This window comes from Filicampus tigris, chromosome 18, assembly GCF_054856515.1.
Source record: "Filicampus tigris isolate MCC_2025a chromosome 18, RoL_Ftig_1.0, whole genome shotgun sequence".
Taxonomy (NCBI): domain Eukaryota; kingdom Metazoa; phylum Chordata; class Actinopteri; order Syngnathiformes; family Syngnathidae; genus Filicampus; species Filicampus tigris.
Window position 1 is genome coordinate 3,297,819 of NC_141234.1, and position 17,175 is coordinate 3,314,993.

Sequence of the window (17,175 nt, forward strand, 5' to 3'; positions counted from 1 at the left end):
CGCCATCTAGTGATCATGGACAAACGTTTGTGTTCTGGGGCCACATTTGAGTTTGAAAACAGCCATGTCATTCGGAAATAAGGTTTAAAAAAAAAAAAAAAAAAGAGAGAGAGAAACGAAGAGAAAAGGATCACATGTAAGTTTTCGTCATTAATTCTGATTTAAAAGTGTATTATTCATAATAAAATACAAAATGATTCAATAAAGTAGATGTGGAAACAAATTCAAGTAGGTATGTAATTGTTTATCATGTATATTTTTTATTATCGTGTCAACAATATATCAATCAACAAATTATTTAATTAGATGAACAAATAAAACAAAAATGAACAATACATTTTAATGGATCGGTATAAGGGAGCAAATATCACAGTTCATTACCAACAGGGACACAACAAAGTAAATCATTTTACAAGATGTCTCAAGAATTATGAGTTGTGTGCTTACTGCTCTGTGGGGGGGGGGGGGGTGGACGCTTCTCCAAATGGCCAGTAGGTGGCGATCTCCCACTCCCAAAAGCTTGGAAGGTCGTGACCTACAAAGGATGACAGATAATTTAGGCAACATTTCAAATGCAGAACATGGTCATTTTTATTTATCTTTGTTTTGTTTTTTTTATTTGAAGTTTTATTTATTCTGTTCCATAAATTTACCTGCATGTCAAACACATTTTTGCCGCTGATGTACAGTAAATTGAAATTCTATTCATCAGAACCAGCCCCCAAGAGCAACCACAATTGTTTCTGTTACACATTCTTAAGAAAGAAAACTAGCTCGGTGTTGTATAAAAACTTAATAAAACATGATAGAAGAGAATGTAAAAAAATTAAGTGGTTTTGTCAAGCATAATTATTATACGCTGGGAAAATCCCAGTCACAACAACTGAGCTGCCTTTAAAGGGGGCGCGGCCTAATGAGTGACATCAGTTTCATGGCATGGAGAATTGTGGCCAACTTGTGGACATTCACATTTTCTATTTGCGTGTTTGAATGCTTGTACCATTCAATAAACATCCTAAAGGGCAGCACTGACTTTGAGTTTCCTTTTATTTCACTTCATTGTAAATTGTAGAATTGTGAAATGTTGCCGTGCAACTCAAAGCAAAGTGTAACCCCCAAATAAAAAAAAAGTAAAAAAAATCAAGCAACAGCACACAACTATTCAAACAAATGTTTAAAAACAAACATTTGTCAGATTATTAGCAAATATGAAAGTGAAATACAACTGAGCTCTTCTAGGGCAGTGATTATTTTGCATACCACTAGAGGGAGCCTGCGTACCACTGTTGGTACACAGACCACACGGAGAATGACTGGTTTAGAGATTAAACGCTTGTCGGCCATTCATAAAAGAAATGATTGGCCATTAGAGATCATTAGTAGCTTCTTTTGTCCTCTTTGCATCTGTTGGACGCATGCTGTGTTTAGTGCCTCTCTTTAAAAATGAGTCAAGTAGAACACCGCAAGCTTCCCAGTACATATGATGCTGGATTAGAAAGCATGTTAATCTCGTGTAATCTCGTTTCATCTCAGTGATCTCCTGGGCCTGCGTCAACAGCTTCCAGCATGCTCGAGAAGGACGTTTGCGATAACATTCACATGGAAATGGCTCACTGTATTCCAGAGTCTGGTGAGTTGGACAGCTGCGCCCAGAATTTGCAAGGCGACGACTTGCTTTGCCTGGCTGCATAATGTTGTTTTCTCACCCGCCCGTCCTGTTTGCATCTCAACCGACCAGTATTTGCTGCAGACAAGAACAGCGAATCAAGGCCTCTCTTTCATTTGAAAAAAGCGTAAACTATTTCAATTTATATTTTAAATTGAGTGACATTTTGTGTTAGGAATTAAAGAGGGAAAAAAATGCTTTTATTTTTTTGTAACTGTAAATCGCCAATGAGGGGGTGTCATTCTCTCTCTCACTCTCATTCACACTCTCATGCTCTCTCTTTCTCTCTCTCTCTCATCCACATAATTATTGACAGCTGTGAGTTAAAAAAACACAAAATGAATTAAGAATGTGGGTTGATAAGGTTGCTAAAGACATACGAAGTGTGAAATGTTTCAACTGCAGATGGAATAATTCAAAATACAAATTGTGTAACATTGATGGAACTAAAACAAATGAGTCAAATTTGTGTCATTTTACCATTTTTCTTTCAGTGATTCACACGCTCAAGTACTTCACGACAACATCCTCCGAAGTCCCAAATCTACCAGCGTACTGGGAGGTTGTTTATGTTGATGATGTTCAGATTTTGCACTTTGACAGCAACAGTAGGAAAATACAAATCAAACAGGACTGGGTGAACAAAATCACGGCAGATGAGCCACACCGCTGGGAGACATGGATCAGTCAGAGTAATGAGCAGGTCTCCAAAGCCAACATTGAAATTGCTAAAGAGCGCTTCAACCAAACTGCAGGTTTGTTTCCGTTCAACCTTCGTCTTATGAAATTCACCTGACGCGCTCAAACAAACACGTCACCGCTGGCTTCTGCTGTCGCTTCATCGTGTGTGCGTGCGATACTTTCAGGTGTTCACATGGTCCAGGTGATCCGTGGCTGTGAGTGGGATGACGAGACCGGTGAGGTTGACGGTTGGGCTGACATCAGTTATGACGGAGAAGACTTCATATGGTTTGAGGTGAAGACGATGAGATGGATCGCAGCCATTCAACAAGCTGTCATCACCAAAAACAAGTGGGAACAAAGGGAAGGATTCAGTCAACGCAGAAAGCATCGTCTCACTGAGATTTGTCCAGCTGTGTTGAAGAAGCATGTGAGCGATGGGAGGGACTTCCTGATGAGAACAGGTACATTGCTGTTGTTAGCACACCCCCAATAGGAAGGTCACTGTCATTACAACCTGCGCTCAACATTTTCTCTTCATCTTTGCCTCGGTGTGCAGAGCTTCCCACGGTGTCTCTGCTGCAAGCGTCACGCAACCAGACGAGGTGAGCGACACAAATGTTTGGCTGACCAAAGAGAAGATTTTTGGCCTCGTGCCGTTTGCGACGGAAAGTAATCTTCTCTTGCTTCTCTTTCATTTCAGCCAAATACTCTCAAGCTTGTGTTGTGAGTAAACTTTGCTTTGAGCCGCAAAAAACAAGGCAGCTCAAGATTCATTCAGCTCGGTAGAGCAAATGTACTTTCTTCACGAGTGCGATTGGTGTTGATTCACATCTCACGTTGTTTCGCAGCCATTGCCTACGATTCTGAGCTCGTTTCCAAGCTCGACGCAGCAGCCGTCACAGGGTGAGTTGGCTGACGCGGGCCCCGAGCGATCTTTCGGATTCTGGAGATGCTTTGGGCAGCGTTGGTTTGTGTGCACTTAACGCTTGCGTTTGCTCTGCTCTGCTTCCTCCAGGAGTCGCATTACAGGAGAGATCTCTCCTTCCGAGGCCTTTCTGATTCCTCCTGGATTTGAAAACAGATGATGTTTATTTGTATTTGTTCTGGTTTTGGTGTATCAGGTTAGATTTGAGGAGTTCATTGGATTGCTATCTTCTGTCTTTGTTCGTCTTTGCGCGGGGTTGGATTGTATGAAACCCACCAGGGTTGCGCTATGAAAAAGGCCTCTTCTTTTCTGGTGTCATTGAATCCATCCATCCATCCATCCATATCCGAGCCGATTATCCTCACGAGGGTTGCGGGCCACTATAATAAGATTACCGATGCTCCCATAACCGCCGTGGGAATGATCGTTGATATAGTAAGTACGATCATTTGATAATCGTACATTTGCTGCTCACGATGCATTCATAAACTAAGCGCGAGGAGGTCAGGTGAAGTCACGCTAACCATTGCTAATATGAAGGTGATTGCTGAGATTTCCTGCCACGTCCTTGATTTCTCTACTCATGTCTGACCGCACATGTATGGAGTAATTTTCCACCGACATGCAGACACATCGACAAGTACGAGACGTTTCAACTGCCCTTTTGCTCACCCCATCCTTTAGAGTTGGAACGTAGGGATGTGAGAATAAAAAGAAGGGAGACGGAAAGACTTTTTTAGAACGCCTGGAAGAATCGTATTGTACAGCTCTTCTCCCTTCTCCGTGCAAGCAGAAAATTCAAAGAGAGTGTCTTCATCTCCTATTTTGTGCGGTTTTCATAAATGTCTCTCCGATGAACCCGGCAACCGCTTTGACGCCAACAAACGACTGTCAAAGTCGATGTCGATCTGGACGTGACTTGCGATTTGAACGGCGGACGAACAGAGTCGACCCAAACAATTGATCAATGACACACGCGGAAATGCAAAACGGCGCGCACTACTTGGCTGCGACCAGCAGAGGCGCTGTTGACGCAGGCCCCAGGGGTTTGCCCGTCCGTCCAAAGAGGTTCGGAGCAAACCACACACAGCGAGGCCAAAACAGTCAAACGCTTGATTTTCTGTCTCTCTGTGCGGGGACTGCGGCAAATAAAAATGTTGTAAGAGATTTGAAAACTGAAAATTTGACAATCTGTGTGTCCACCTGTTAATCTCCATGAGAGAAAAAGGACAAGGCGATGCTGTCAGCCGTGAGTGATCTTGTGGCATTTTAGAGTCATTCAAGTTAATGGAAACTCAATTCCATGGACTTAATCGGGCTGTCACACAAATGAAAATAGCGCCAACTTGAAACTAACCTATGGACCACTTGACTAGCATCCACCTTGAGCTTTTTGAGCTTTCTCTGGAGCGATGGCCCAAAATATAGTCTGTACTATCGATTTTCTGCGTGTGGGAACAGCAACAGGTCTAAAATGCTAAATTCCCTTTAATCGGGTGGATGCCTGAGAGCTGAACTTTTACTTTTGTTTTCAAACACGCCACACTGCGGACACGCGATACTTTAGCTTTATTTGGGCTCGTCCTGCAGCTTCAGCCTTTGTGTTTTCACGCAGAAACTATCAATGGCGATCACCAGCGCGTCGATTGCCTTTCTGCTCATGTTAGCGTTAGCTAAGAAGGGCATTCTTAAGGAAAAGTTGCTTAGTCGCACAACACGTCATGTAATTGTCTCTGTGCGATATTTCGTTTGAGTGGCATGAAACCGTTACTGTTCAAGCGATCGGAAATGTGGACAAACCAGTGCGATGGGGAGCTTCTTGCTCGCAGCCAACAAGGCAAGTCGGACAAGCCCAACGTCAGGTGGTTAGCCAGGAAACCAGACAAGCACTCACACCAGCTACTTTGGGGCGATTTTGCAAAACACTGTAGACGACATTGTAATTAACCATCTGGAGGCGGGTTTCACCAAAGGAAGCCAACATTGTGCTGTGCACATACAGGATTTCATAGTATTGGCCACAAAGGCATCGCATTCTCTTGGCAAAATGATGTTACAATGGCCAAATATGATCCAAAGTCATTGGCTGTGTTGGGATTCACGTTCTAAACTAACCAATGAGTTGCGATGGGCAAAATATCCTTAATATGAAAGGAGAGCAACACAAATGGACAAAAAGAGTTGTGCGTTCACTTTGTAAAACACACCATAAACAGCTTGAAGATTTTTGGGGAATTCTGCCAACCTGCTTTTTGTTTTCAATGAGTTAAGTTGAATGATCTGCCAATATAAACTGTAGCGATTATACAGTCGGGAATAAGTCATTTGGAAAACCATAGCTCAGCCTTAAAAGCTTTACCGAGTGCCCCTCTTTTCCACATCCAATACGGCGGCGGCGTTAACATACGTTTAGCAATCAAAGTGGGCTCATGGACGTTTGCATCTCGACGGTAACGACGCACTCGGGTCACGTGATTTCAGAGAAAGCCAAACTAGCGCTTCCTTGCTGTAGTTACCGCTCGCTACCAGGAGGAGGGCGTCGCTGTTTTCACCACAAATCTCACAACCACTTGTGCTGCTTTTCACCCCATCTGACGTCTTCTCACACACACACACACACACACACACACACACACACACACACACACACATACATTTGCTGTCGTTTTAGCAACAGATGCAGCATGACGGAAGTGAACTGGTTTCCATTCGGGTCTAAAATGAATCGCTGCCATCAAACTCGAACGGGCACTATCCAGTTTGAGTGCTGCGTGACGTCTTCGCCACGCTGTACTCTGATTGGCTCAGGTGGGGTAGTCAAAAGCGAGTGCTGCGTGACGACATGGCCACGCTGTACTCTGATTGGCTCGGGTGGGGTTGTCAAAAGCGCGTCCTACCGTTTTTTGTCATTTCGCGTCAGCCTTTCGGACGGGCAGCCGCCCCTTTGACTTGTTCGTTGCCCAGCTCGATGAAAACAGCAAAACAACTTTTGATGCCAGCTATGAATGTATTTTTCCTCTTTGTTGCGGCTGTACAAGTGCACAGCGTGACGCCTGGTAAGTGCGCTTTTTAAAATAACTTTATTATCCCATTGCTGTCGCTTGTCGCTCTTGATTTTGAGGCCAGGCCTCAAGTTTTTCATTTTCTTCATTTGTCCGCTGGGTAATAAAGTTGATCAACTTAAAAGACGACACAAATAAAGATGATGCACACCAGCATGGCAAATAAATATGAAATATGGAAAAGCTAACAGGCAGCCGTGAAATGTTATACTGTGTCCTTCTAGAAATCACTTTTATATTTCTTTGTCTGTTCGACGTGGGGGGTAATTGCTAAAACAATAGAGTTACACTTCAAATGCTCTAAGCCGTCACATTGTCACAAGTAGAAAAAAATCGAGTGTGGGTCGTCACTCTCACGGGCGGGGAAGGTTGTGAGAAACAATGCGCCGAGATCGAGATGATATCAATGACGTCAAGTGTGTCGACGTTCACACTGCAGGCAGAATTATTTGAAAGAGGAATTGCGCAAGATTGCTGAATGTAAAACAAGTGAATAAAACGGGGGTCATTTTCCTGTTTTTCTTCCAGCTGGTCACACGCTCGAGTATTTCCTGACAGCGTCCTCTCAAGTTGCAAAGCTACCCGAGTACTGGGAGGTCGCGTACGTTGACGGCGTTCCGATTTTGCACTACGACAGCAACGGCAGGAAAATGCAAATCAAACAGGACTGGGTGAACAAAATCACGGCAGACGATCCACACTTCTGGCAGAGAGAGACGCGGGGCAGTGTTGAAACTGAGCAGGTCTTCAAAGTCAACATTGAAATTGTTAAAGAGCGCTTCAACCAAACTGGAGGTTTGTTTCCCTTCAACCTTCTTCTAATGAAATTCACCTGACGCGCTCAAACAAACACGTCACTGCTGGCTTCTCCTGTCGCTTCATCGTGTGTGCGTGCGATACTTTCAGGTGTTCACATGTTCCAGGTGATCCATGGCTGTGAGTGGGATGACGAGACCGGTGAGGTTGACGGTTGGGAACACTTCAGTTATGACGGAGAAGACTTCATATCGTTTGAGGTGAAGACGATGAGATGGATCGCAGCCAATCAACAAGCTGTCATCACCAAAAACAAGTGGGAACAAAGGGAAGGATTGAGTCAACGCAGAAAGCATATTCTCACTGAGATTTGTCCAGCTTTTTTGGAGAAGCATGTGAGCAATGGGAGGGACTTCCTGATGAGAACAGGTGCAGCGGCCTCTCACACCTTCGAGCCTCACACTCTCGCCATGGTTCGCCCTCTCACACCTTCTTTCATCCTGGCCCACGTGTCCGTCGTTCGCCTCTCGCCCTTTTGGCCATCTTCTGTCCTCTCACACCTGGTCTCCAATCTTTGGATGCCCCCCAGTGTTTGTACTCTTGCACGTTCGCTCCCCTCTTTCACTCATCCTCGCATGCTGTTTTCAGTTCCACATTCGAACCCACATACTCTCAAGATCCCTCACATATTTCTTCCATCCGTCCTTCTCCGCACATTTTCTCACGTTGTCTTCATGCCTACTCTCTTCAACTTTCATCCTCTCACAGGTTCATCATTCGCCTGTCCTGTTTTCCTTCCATCTTGAGTCACGTCACTCATTCTCTCATACTTTTCGCGTTTTCCTCTCTCACGTCTCTGTTGAATTTGCTCTCACATTTGCGCCGCCCTTTGTCCTCTCACACATTTGTCATTTTCCATCTTTCATCCTTTCACACTTTGTCTCCAGCTCTAGTCCTCTCAGACATTGTCGCAACGTTTCTCCCTCTCACACATTTTCATCGTCTTTTGTCCCCTTGCGACTTCATTTCCTTTTTCTTCCCCTCTTTCTATCTTGCAGATTCTCCTTGTTGTCTCGTCCACATTTCTTTCCTTCTCTCGCACATTCTCTCCATCTTTGGCTCCTTCCATCTTTGCTCCCTCACGCCTTCTCTCCACCTCCGTGTGCAGAGCTTCCCACGGTGTCTCTGCTGCAAAAGACGCCTTCCTCTCCGGTCACCTGCCACGCCACCGGTTTCTACCCCAGGGCGTCGGCCCTATTTTGGAGGAGGGACGGCGAGGAGATCCACGAGGACGTGGAGATGGGGGAGACCCTCCCCAACCACGACGGAACCTTCCAGACGGCGGCCCACCTCAAAGTGGGGGTGACGCCCGACGTGGAGGGCAAGTACGAATGCGTGTTCCAGCTGGCCGGCGTCGAGGGAGACGTCGTCGTCAAGCTGGAGAGAGGAAGCGTCCTGAGCAACGCGCGCATCCAAGGTGACCGGCGCCCACCCGCTTGAATTGTCGCGTGTCGGGCACGGTGGCCGACCGGCGTCTTGACAGCAGTCGGTCACGTGTTTGTCTTCATCTCTTGCTTGCCTTGTGAAGAAGAAGAAGACCGAAAGAAGGCGGTGGCCATCGCTGTCTCCTTGGCGGTCCTCGCTCTGGCGGCGGCGGCGGCGGCGGCGGCGGCCGTCCTTGCCAAGCGTCACGCAACCAGACGAGGTGAGCGACACAAATGTTTGGCTGACCAAAGAGAAGATTTTTGGCCTCGTGCCGTTTGTGACGGAAAGTAATCTTCTCTTGTTTCTCTTTCATTTCAGCCAAATACTCTCAAGCTTGTGAGTAAATCCTTTTTTTGTTTCCTTAGAGTCAAAATAAACCAGGCAGTCCTCAGAAGGCCCCGTTTAGACCTTTGCCACCCAAGTGTGAACGAGGGGTCACTTGACGCCACAAAGTCGGCTATGTTACAATGCACGCATGAATATTGACGTTGACGCAGAACCTCCGTGAGAAGATGTCGATGTGCGAAAAATGTACATTCGTGCCTTGAGATATGAGTTGAATCCGTCCAGTGACCACGCTCGTAACTAGGGACGTAACGATTCACTCAAGCCCCGATTCGATTCGATTTTCAGTTCCCGATTTTAAAAAAAAAAAAAAAAAATCCTTACCATGCTTGTCTCTGTGCTCAAGTGTGGTGCTGCAGCCATCCGCCAACGCAATAGGCAATGATGTTTGGCGCGAGCGCATAATTTCATCAACACAAGCGAAATGTGGTATGCATCTGGAATGGGAAAAAAAAGTTGAAAAATGAGGAGGACCTACATTTTTTAGCACTCTAAATGAGTATATTCTAATGACCTAGGTCACGAGAATGTTATGTTATGTCGGTTGTTAGGTAATTAATCGATTCGATTTTTTTTTTTGGCATCGATGCGCATTTTAAGCAGTTTCAATCGAGTTTCGATGAATCGTCGTATCCCTACTCGTAACTTGAAACACTCGCACCTTGAATCCTCTTTTTCCAATGAAATGAACAGAAGTGCCATTAATCAGCTCCAGTATTCCCCAAAAACAAAAAATTGAGGAAAATAGCACTCCATAATATTGCATTAAAAATAAACATACAATAATGAGATCATGAAAGAGAACTTCAAAGTATGGAATTTTTTTGTCTCACTGATGATTGATGGTCATTGCGCTCCGGTCACCTCGGGCAGTTCAAGTCAGACAGTAACTGAGACATCTCAACTCCTCTCAGCTCATTAGAACGGCGTAACATTCGCTGTTTCTACACAGAGGACAAAGAATATACAACCTGACTGCGTGTACTGTACAGTGGACACCCGCGAACATAAACGAAATAAGTTGTATGATAAAAAGACGCAAGGAGAACATTCATTCGGCGGTGAACGCCTGGGTGGAACAAATACTTTTCTCTCGAGTCTGAGTCGAGTTTTGAATTCACAGCTCGATGTGAATGCGCTCCCTCGGCCGTTTCCGACGATCTTGAGCCCGTCACCGAGTGAGACGCGGCAGCCGTCACCGAGTGAGTTAGCACACGCGTGATTTTCACATTCTGGAGATGGTTTTGGGAACATTTGGATGTGGATTCATGTGCACTATTTGCTCTGCTCTTCTTCCTCCAGGTGTTGGAACACAAGAGTGTCTCCTCCCGGGTACATTCTCATCACGCATTAGAGAACACAGCCGATTTGATCTTCTTCAAGTAGACGCTTATTGCAATTTAATTTGAAGTCATGCTCAAAGGTTTGGTTTTTTTTTTTTTTGCTTGTTTGGGTGGGGTTTTTTTTTGAACAGTTAATCGAGTTGCTTTCTTCTTTCTGTGTTGACCTGTTTGTCGGTTGAGTTTGTATGAAATCCTTGTATCGGGCAGTTGAATCATTCAAATATTGAATGGAACTGAGTTGAAGACAAAATGCCATTGCACTGTCCTTCAAAAACGTGCTTGATTGTTTCACCAGGCCGTATATGCATTGCTCCGACCTTCCTTCTTGTTTGATTCCATTTCACATTTGAAGAGTTGTCGACGTTCTTTGTAATAATTCATACATGGAGATGGCAACTGCGGTGCACTACTTGGCTGCGACCAGCAGAGGCGCTGCCGAGTCACGCTCAACAGGCGTGCTGTCTCAACAAGCTCAGCGTGACGTCAGCGACGGGAGGATGAGCGACAGCCCTGCCCGCTGGAAATGTTTTGTTAATTTCTCATTCGTGATTCTGGGACACGCCCAGAATCATGTTTGTAACTCTGTGGAAATGCCAATAAATTCTATTGGACTCTAGAGCGACTCCCTCTGTCGAAATGTTTATATCTCGACTTGTGACTTATTTCTACACTCTTGCAGTATGCCAAGACTCTCATCCTGATTTTGGCCTGTTTTACTCCCTCTTCTCTCTCTTGCGTCAACTGGGAGTCCATTTTAAGGCACATACAAACAAACAATGAATTGCTCACCGGCCAATGGGGGCGCAGGACATGTACAAACAATGCAAGTAATTATGAAACGTGGTATTGTACACTCTAAAAACAGTTGGGTTAAAAATAACAACATTTGGGGTCAAAAGTGGACCGATCGACAACTTGGGGCCCAAAAAAATGGATGGTTTGTACAGAACAACCCCCAAAAGTGGCCTGTTTTATATCAAACAAAGCAAGAAAGTGGGTCAAATGGACCCAATTTGTGTATCGGTCCATTTTTGACCCAAAATGTTATTTTTAACTCAACTGTTTTTAGAGTGTATATGATTGACAGTAAATACTCATTTTTAGTTTGCATCTCAGAGTCTGTCCCACGCTGCAATACTTCTGCTTTTATGAGTTGCTTTTTTTTTTTTTTTTTTCAACGCAATTCTATGTACTTATACTTACTCCAAGTAAAACGTGTGAGTACTTTTGCCAAATTTATATGAACCCATTGAGGCTTCCCGGTGACTGCAATGACAACGCAATCAAACCGCGAGCTATACTTTGACTTTGACTTTCACTTTCATGTTCAACGCGTCGGAGTCCTGACAATCTTTTGGTTTTATTGGGGCTCGTCCTGCAGCCTCGTGAGGAGGAAGACGCAGCCGGGTTCGGAGAGCATGTTGGACCAGTCGGCCGCACGATCCGAGGAGGTGCAAACCGGGGTGAGTACGTTCACGCACGCACGCACGCACGCACGGACGCACACACACGCATTGGTGATTGTTAAGAGCTGATGTTATTTGAATGATTTAGAGCTGTTAATAGTACATGCCGTGAAATTCGGAATGTGTTCGACCACATTTCATTCGGAAGATCAGTTGTCGTATTTAACTGAAAACGGACAGCATTAGTTGTGTCGTCTCAGTGGACACTTTATTTTATTCTGGCTATCATTTTAGCACGCATCTTCCTGTTTGTTTGTTTGTTTTTTTGTTCACAAACAGGATTTGGAAGCTGTTTTTTGTGTTGCCTCCAAGTCCCTATCCTCATTTTTCAAAAGTCAGGCTTTGTATGTCTGGCTCACAGCACCAAAAGGTTTTAGGTTGTGAGCTCCTTCTTGCGCGGAGTTTGCATGTTTCCCCCGCGTCCTCGCACATTCCGCAAACAAGCATGTGAGCCTGTTTGAGGGGGAGGTCCTGTCTCATGCAAGTGCGCGACTGAGCCAAAGGCGAGTTCAGCTTTTGTTACAATAGCGAAGGTACGGCGCGAAAGCGTGAATGAATTCAGTGCCAACAAAACTCGATGCAGCTCTGCCTTTCGGCTTTGACGTGATCGGGTTTTACACAGTGCTGTCCTGCCCGGCTCTGGATATTTGGCTAGCGTCGCTGCCGAGCCAGGGGCGAAGAAACTCAGCATAGGGGCGGAGTTATGCAAACGAGCCTCGCTGTAACATCACAATGGGGCAAAAGTTGATAAACTGGCAAGCTCATTAAAGCAAATGTGTACTCTGAAAACATTGCAAGCGTTAAAATGTGTCGAAATCACCGTACGTAGTGTCGTGTCCGTGCGCTAGATTACGTGCCTGTGCGTTTAAGAGGCGGGGCCTGGAGGGGCGGCATTGGCGGGTCGATGTGTTTCAATGTTCACCTATCCTTCGATAAATGTCTGATTGCGGCTCCCCTTTCCCACATGCGAGTGTACTGCGGGAAACCAAAATAAAATCACTTTTAAAAATACACAATATAGCGGGCCGCCGACAATCAACGCAACTCACTTGGGTGCTTAATTTCACACCTGATGGATGGGACACTGCTGACAATACCTATTTGCGTAGCCTGACATAACATGTTGTCTTTTTTGCTTGGCAGACGACAATCATCGCCACGGAGTTCGATGGCGGGGTCGTGCTGGGCTCGGACTCGCGCGTCACCGCGAGGTGCGCCCCCACTGCCTCCCCGGCAACGCACGCATGCCCACTTTTAAAATAGTCGTTTTCATTTCGATCGAAAACAAAACAAAAAACGTTTATCCTTTAAGAATTGAAGAAGTCTGCGTCGTACTGTGACTGAAAGACGCCGTCAAGTGAATTCAAAGACTAGTTTGCCACTGGATGATACATTTTCTTGTAGATAATTGCTGGAAAACAACAACAACAACAACAACAAAAAGTGGGCAGAACAGCTAGGTGCCATTTCTGAAATTCTCAATCCAAGAGGTGTTGCCGTGGATAAGCCTGCCGCCCATCCTCCGAGTGAGGCGCCACCAGAGGCTTGTTAGCTCGCAAGCTAGCTGCCGGCTAGCGACTCTTGTCATTTGGCCTTCAGCAGCTTCATGCCCCTTTCTGAAGAATTGTTCACTATTTGCCAAACGGACGCTTACTGTGAAGTGAGTAGATCTAAAACTGAAAAAAAAAAAAAAAATCGATGCTAACCGCTTTGTTAGCATCAAGCTAGCGGGCTATTCCGAAAGCAACATTGTTTTCAGTGTAATTGTTCATTTTATGTTATGTTTGACAATGAACTTTTAGTGGCATTAATCTGCTTTGAAGCCCCTTTTCGAGCGCTTGTATTTAATCTGCGGTATCTGTCAATCCAAACGACGACCCGTATCTCTAAGAACCTGTAAATCAGACTACCGGAGTCTCGAGGCACCACAGGATGACCGTGCGCTGCATGGCGAGCAACTCACTGTGTCGCCCGTGCAGCAATTCCGTCGTGAACCGCGTGATGAACAAGCTGATACCCTTCCACCCAAAGATCTACTGCGCTCTCTCCGGCTCTGCGGCGGATGCTCAGACGGTTGCCGATCTGTCCCGCTATGAGCTGCAGGTTCACAGGTATGCAAATAGAACAGCCTTTGTTTGGTAAGCTTCCATTTCCAATTGGCGATTGAAAACTGAAATATGAAAAATGGAGTCTTTTTTTTTTTTTTCTTAGTCAGTCCACCAAAAAATATACATATATTTTTTAAAAGGACAGATTTTCCACATTCTAATTTCCGGCTCAGATGAAGATTACGAAGTTGAATAGCGAGGAAGTGAATGACATTGTTTTTATCCGGTCGTGTCGATACGGTACACGTTCGCGCAATATCTTCTGTCTTTTACTCTCGGCAGCTTGGAGATCGAAGAGGAGCCGCGGGTGGTTGCCGCCGCAACCCTGGTGAAGAACACGTCGTACCGCTATCGGGACGAGCTGGCCGCTAGTCTCATCGTGGCCGGCTGGGACAGAAGAGGCGGCGGGCAGGTCAGAGGATGGCCGCCGCGTGTGCATGTTGTCGCAAACGTCTACAACAAGGGTGTCCACATTTTTTCTTCCGGGGTCGTATTCCAAAAAAAAATAAATAAATAAAATAAATAAAATGCAAGGTCGCAAGATCCGCTTTGACATTCTTAAACGTGAATCGATCAAACATGCTGAACAACACAGCAATGTGTACCAAGCTAACCAGCTTTAAATCAGTGTTTACTTGAGGATGTTTAATGCGGTATGTTAAAAATCGGACGTTAAAACAGACTCCCCTTCGTCTACGATCAATTCAGCGGGCTTTACAACATAAGGACACACGTCAAAGATAAGTCACCCCAAAATGTCCAACAAAGAGGAGTAAGCGATGTTAACTTCGCCGGCTGGGCCAACATGAGCTCACCTTCGTGTCAGTTGGCCATTTAATCGAACGACCATAAAGTCATTGACTTTATTGCATTAAGGCTGGGAATAAGTCACTCGTGTTTGCCATAAATCGGTCCGAAGTCCTTCAGCCGAGCCCCCCCCCCCAAAAGAATGATATGATGGTACTTCAATTGGTATCGTGAAATGTAATAATTGACATTTGTGTGGGGAATCTGCACCCCTGCCATGAAGACAAAGGAGCTTTTAAGCACTTTGCCAGGAAACAACAGGAGAGATTCTTGAGATCAAGCAAGTAGGACACTGTCATTGTTCTCATGTCTCCGTAGTAAGAGGAGGATACTAAATTGGAGCTCATTCGTACAAAGTGACTGCGAGTGTCATGTACTGTGGCGACGCTGAGACTGAGAAGAATAGATTCTTTCGGTGAACAGGATCAGCAGGGCGAGCAGGCAGAACACCGGCCACACCCAGCAAACGTCAAAACGAAAGCAAAAGCCCGGGGAAGCAAAAGCCCGGGGAAGCAAAAGCCCGGGGAAGCAAAAGCCCGGGGAAGAAAACGCCGGCACATCTACTACAGCGGTGCCTGGAGAACTCCGTTCAGCTTGGCTAATATTGAGCAAATGAATCCCGAAAGGGACTTCAAGCTGTTTAGCGCTTACTCCAAGTAAAAGTTGACTGTCAAACTAAACGTCAAACAAAGAGCATGACACATTTGTTATTGCCAGATGGGGGTGGTTTGCATCAATGGCGGGTTGACTTTTATATTCTTACCCACAGCTAGTTCTGATTTGAGATATTCAGGGCAATTCTATTTTAAGCGGCGCAGCACTTTGCCGCAGCGACGGAACGTATTGGCCGGTTACATGCGAGGCAAGTCGTTGCACGTGACCTTGCTCAGCCAATCAAGTCTGCATCTGAGACTCGGCAATTGCAGACAGTGAAAGTCGACATCAGGGGAACGCTACTCAGCGTGAAAGTTGAGTTCAAGCGCAAGAGAGGTAAAAAAGGACAGAAAATGACCGATAAAGGGCATTCGGGAACAAATGGCGCTCTCCCCCTCCCAAAAATCTAAATGGAACGGCCAGTCGGGTTCGTTTCTACTTTTGGAGTTAACTTGACTTGACACATTAACGCATTAACTTGCGTGACACTTGAAAGTTAAGACTTCAAACGGATTAGTCGCACCTCTGCTTGACGTCTTCCTCTGTCCTGTGGCAGGTGTTTTCCACGCTCAGCGGCGCCCTGTTGCGACAACCCTTCGCCGTGGGGGGCTCCGGCAGCACCTACGTGTACGGCTATGTGGACGCCACGTATCGCTCCGGCATGAGCAGAGACGAGTGCCAGCAGTTTGTCCTTAACAGTAAGTGACGCCTTCCTGGTGACGCCAGCTGGGACGTGAAGAACTCGACCCAAACGCGGCTCCGAGCCGTTTCATGGCGCTCCCGGTTGGCCATCAAACTAAACACAAATCAAAGAAAAATGCCACACGTATTTAAAGCAACTGCATACCTTTGCCTTTAAAATCTTATAGCTTCACGCTAACACATAAAGGGAAACGCCACAAGCGGGCTAACCAATAGCATCTTTGTGGCGGTGTTGTAACGCTTTACATCATGAATATTTGAACGCAAACGCTGCATGGAGACAGGCAATTTAACAATTTGGGTATATATTCTTTATCTTCTGTAAAGAACATAATATTGCGGCAGTTTACAGAGTCAATTACAGAAGTTGTGAAATTCTTCTCAAGTCAAGTATATAGTGTGATATTTTCCTTATTGAAAATAACATTACAAATATTTGGGTCGGGTTTTTTCATAGAGGCTGGCATTTCCATTTGATTCTGTCAAGGCACGACAGTGATAGATAGCAAAAAAAACCAAACAAAAAAACCCCACACACAACAGAGGGAAAAAAGCAGCCAGGAACTTCAAAGTTAAACAGGAAAACGAATCACAAAAATGGTTTTCTCTCTCTTTTCTCAGCCCTCACTCTGGCCATGAACCGGGACGGCTCCAGTGGAGGCGTGGCCTACCTGGTCACCATCGATGAGCACGGTGCAAAGGAGAAAGTCATTTTAGGGAATGACTTACCCGCCTTCTTTGACAAGTGACACATGCCGATACGACATGAACCCTTTGGTGTCTGTAACTAAATCTTAGTTCAGACGGTGTAAGATCACATTGCATCAAAAGTCTCTTAAATAAAGGCGTCTTATCGTCTGTCAAATTTGTCCCCGCTAATGCAAAGAAACTTACACAGAAGTCAACAGTAACTATTCTCACTTTTCTGTAGTCCTCCATCATGCAGACTGATTATCTTTGTGTTTAATCCCAATAAATCGTTTGCAAACATCTACTTTGACCTAGGAAATGATGAATATTTTTCACTGATTTCAGACATGTTACAGACCAAACCAGTAAATGAATCTTTGTACGTTTTCTGCAGTCAATTAGAGATAGTGTCCTATTTTGAATAATAAAGGAAGGACATTTGGATTATTAAAAAAAAAATCGAATTCATCAATTAATTTAAA

At 45.2% G+C, this 17,175-nt stretch overlaps 3 protein-coding genes and 1 long non-coding RNA gene across 10 annotated transcripts; 3 read left to right on the top strand and 1 right to left on the bottom strand.

Moving 5' to 3' along the window:
* Positions 1-271: 271 nt before the first annotated feature.
* Positions 272-3,756, bottom strand: LOC147132009 (uncharacterized). The gene is made up of 3 exons (XR_015082202.1): positions 2,147-3,756; positions 1,615-1,744; positions 272-535 (listed from the first exon to the last, which is right to left on the bottom strand). It is a non-coding gene; the product is annotated as an uncharacterized LOC147132009 (long non-coding RNA).
* Positions 1,872-6,019, top strand: LOC147132010 (class I histocompatibility antigen, F10 alpha chain-like). The gene is made up of 7 exons (XM_086015072.1): positions 1,872-1,984; positions 2,161-2,421; positions 2,533-2,811; positions 2,907-2,952; positions 3,051-3,073; positions 3,199-3,253; positions 3,366-6,019. Exons 1-7 carry the CDS (start codon positions 1,894-1,896, stop codon positions 3,433-3,435), a joined length of 825 nt encoding a protein of 274 aa, XP_085871198.1. The 5' UTR covers positions 1,872-1,893; the 3' UTR covers positions 3,436-6,019.
* Positions 6,020-6,165: 146 nt separating this feature from the next.
* On the top strand, positions 6,166-10,882 carry LOC147132011 (major histocompatibility complex class I-related protein 1-like). 4 transcript variants are annotated; one of them, XM_086015040.1, is made up of 8 exons: positions 6,166-6,331; positions 6,866-7,132; positions 7,244-7,522; positions 8,262-8,570; positions 8,682-8,798; positions 8,897-8,914; positions 10,047-10,125; positions 10,226-10,882. In XM_086015040.1, the coding sequence occupies exons 1-7, from the start codon at positions 6,244-6,246 to the stop codon at positions 10,103-10,105; spliced, it is 1,137 nt and encodes a 378-aa protein (XP_085871166.1). In that variant the 5' UTR covers positions 6,166-6,243; the 3' UTR covers positions 10,106-10,125; positions 10,226-10,882. The 4 variants fall into 4 exon arrangements, 3 of the variants coding, with proteins under 3 accessions (XP_085871166.1, XP_085871164.1, XP_085871167.1); XM_086015038.1 differs by lacking the exons at positions 8,897-8,914; positions 10,047-10,125; positions 10,226-10,882 and adding an exon at positions 8,946-10,020; XM_086015041.1 differs by lacking the exons at positions 10,047-10,125; positions 10,226-10,882 and having other exon boundaries at positions 8,897-8,922.
* Positions 10,883-11,573: 691 nt separating this feature from the next.
* LOC147132012 (proteasome subunit beta type-9-like) lies at positions 11,574-17,003 on the top strand. 4 transcript variants are annotated; one of them, XM_086015074.1, is made up of 6 exons: positions 11,574-11,729; positions 12,876-12,943; positions 13,712-13,843; positions 14,123-14,252; positions 15,858-15,999; positions 16,625-17,003. In XM_086015074.1, exons 1-6 carry the CDS (start codon positions 11,685-11,687, stop codon positions 16,750-16,752), a joined length of 645 nt encoding a protein of 214 aa, XP_085871200.1. In that variant the 5' UTR covers positions 11,574-11,684; the 3' UTR covers positions 16,753-17,003. The 4 variants fall into 4 exon arrangements, with proteins under 4 accessions (XP_085871200.1, XP_085871201.1, XP_085871203.1 ...); XM_086015075.1 differs by lacking the exon at positions 12,876-12,943 and having other exon boundaries at positions 11,594-11,729; positions 13,764-13,843; XM_086015077.1 differs by lacking the exons at positions 11,574-11,729; positions 12,876-12,943 and adding an exon at positions 12,954-13,392 and having other exon boundaries at positions 13,764-13,843.
* The last annotated feature ends 172 nt before the right edge of the window (positions 17,004-17,175 follow it).

What these genes read in the sequence shown, in the direction of transcription:
- LOC147132010 (XM_086015072.1), top strand. Translation starts at nt 1,894, where the DNA reads ATGAGGGGGTGTCATTCTCTCTCTCACTCTCATTCACACTCTCATGCT. An exon ending in AATACTCTCAAGCTTGTGTT is followed by an intron (nt 3,074 to 3,198) that starts GTGAGTAAACTT and finishes GTTGTTTCGCAG; the next exon opens with CCATTGCCTACGATTCTGAG. An exon ending in GACGCAGCAGCCGTCACAGG is followed by an intron (nt 3,254 to 3,365) that starts GTGAGTTGGCTG and finishes TGCTTCCTCCAG; the next exon opens with GAGTCGCATTACAGGAGAGA.
- LOC147132011 (XM_086015038.1), top strand. Translation starts at nt 6,244, where the DNA reads ATGAAAACAGCAAAACAACTTTTGATGCCAGCTATGAATGTATTTTTC. An exon ending in GCGCTTCAACCAAACTGGAG is followed by an intron (nt 7,133 to 7,243) that starts GTTTGTTTCCCT and finishes CGATACTTTCAG; the next exon opens with GTGTTCACATGTTCCAGGTG. An exon ending in GCGTCACGCAACCAGACGAG is followed by an intron (nt 8,799 to 8,945) that starts GTGAGCGACACA and finishes GTTTCCTTAGAG; the next exon opens with TCAAAATAAACCAGGCAGTC.
- LOC147132012 (XM_086015074.1), top strand. Translation starts at nt 11,685, where the DNA reads ATGTTGGACCAGTCGGCCGCACGATCCGAGGAGGTGCAAACCGGG. An exon ending in GACTCGCGCGTCACCGCGAG is followed by an intron (nt 12,944 to 13,711) that starts GTGCGCCCCCAC and finishes TCGCCCGTGCAG; the next exon opens with CAATTCCGTCGTGAACCGCG. An exon ending in TATGAGCTGCAGGTTCACAG is followed by an intron (nt 13,844 to 14,122) that starts GTATGCAAATAG and finishes TACTCTCGGCAG; the next exon opens with CTTGGAGATCGAAGAGGAGC.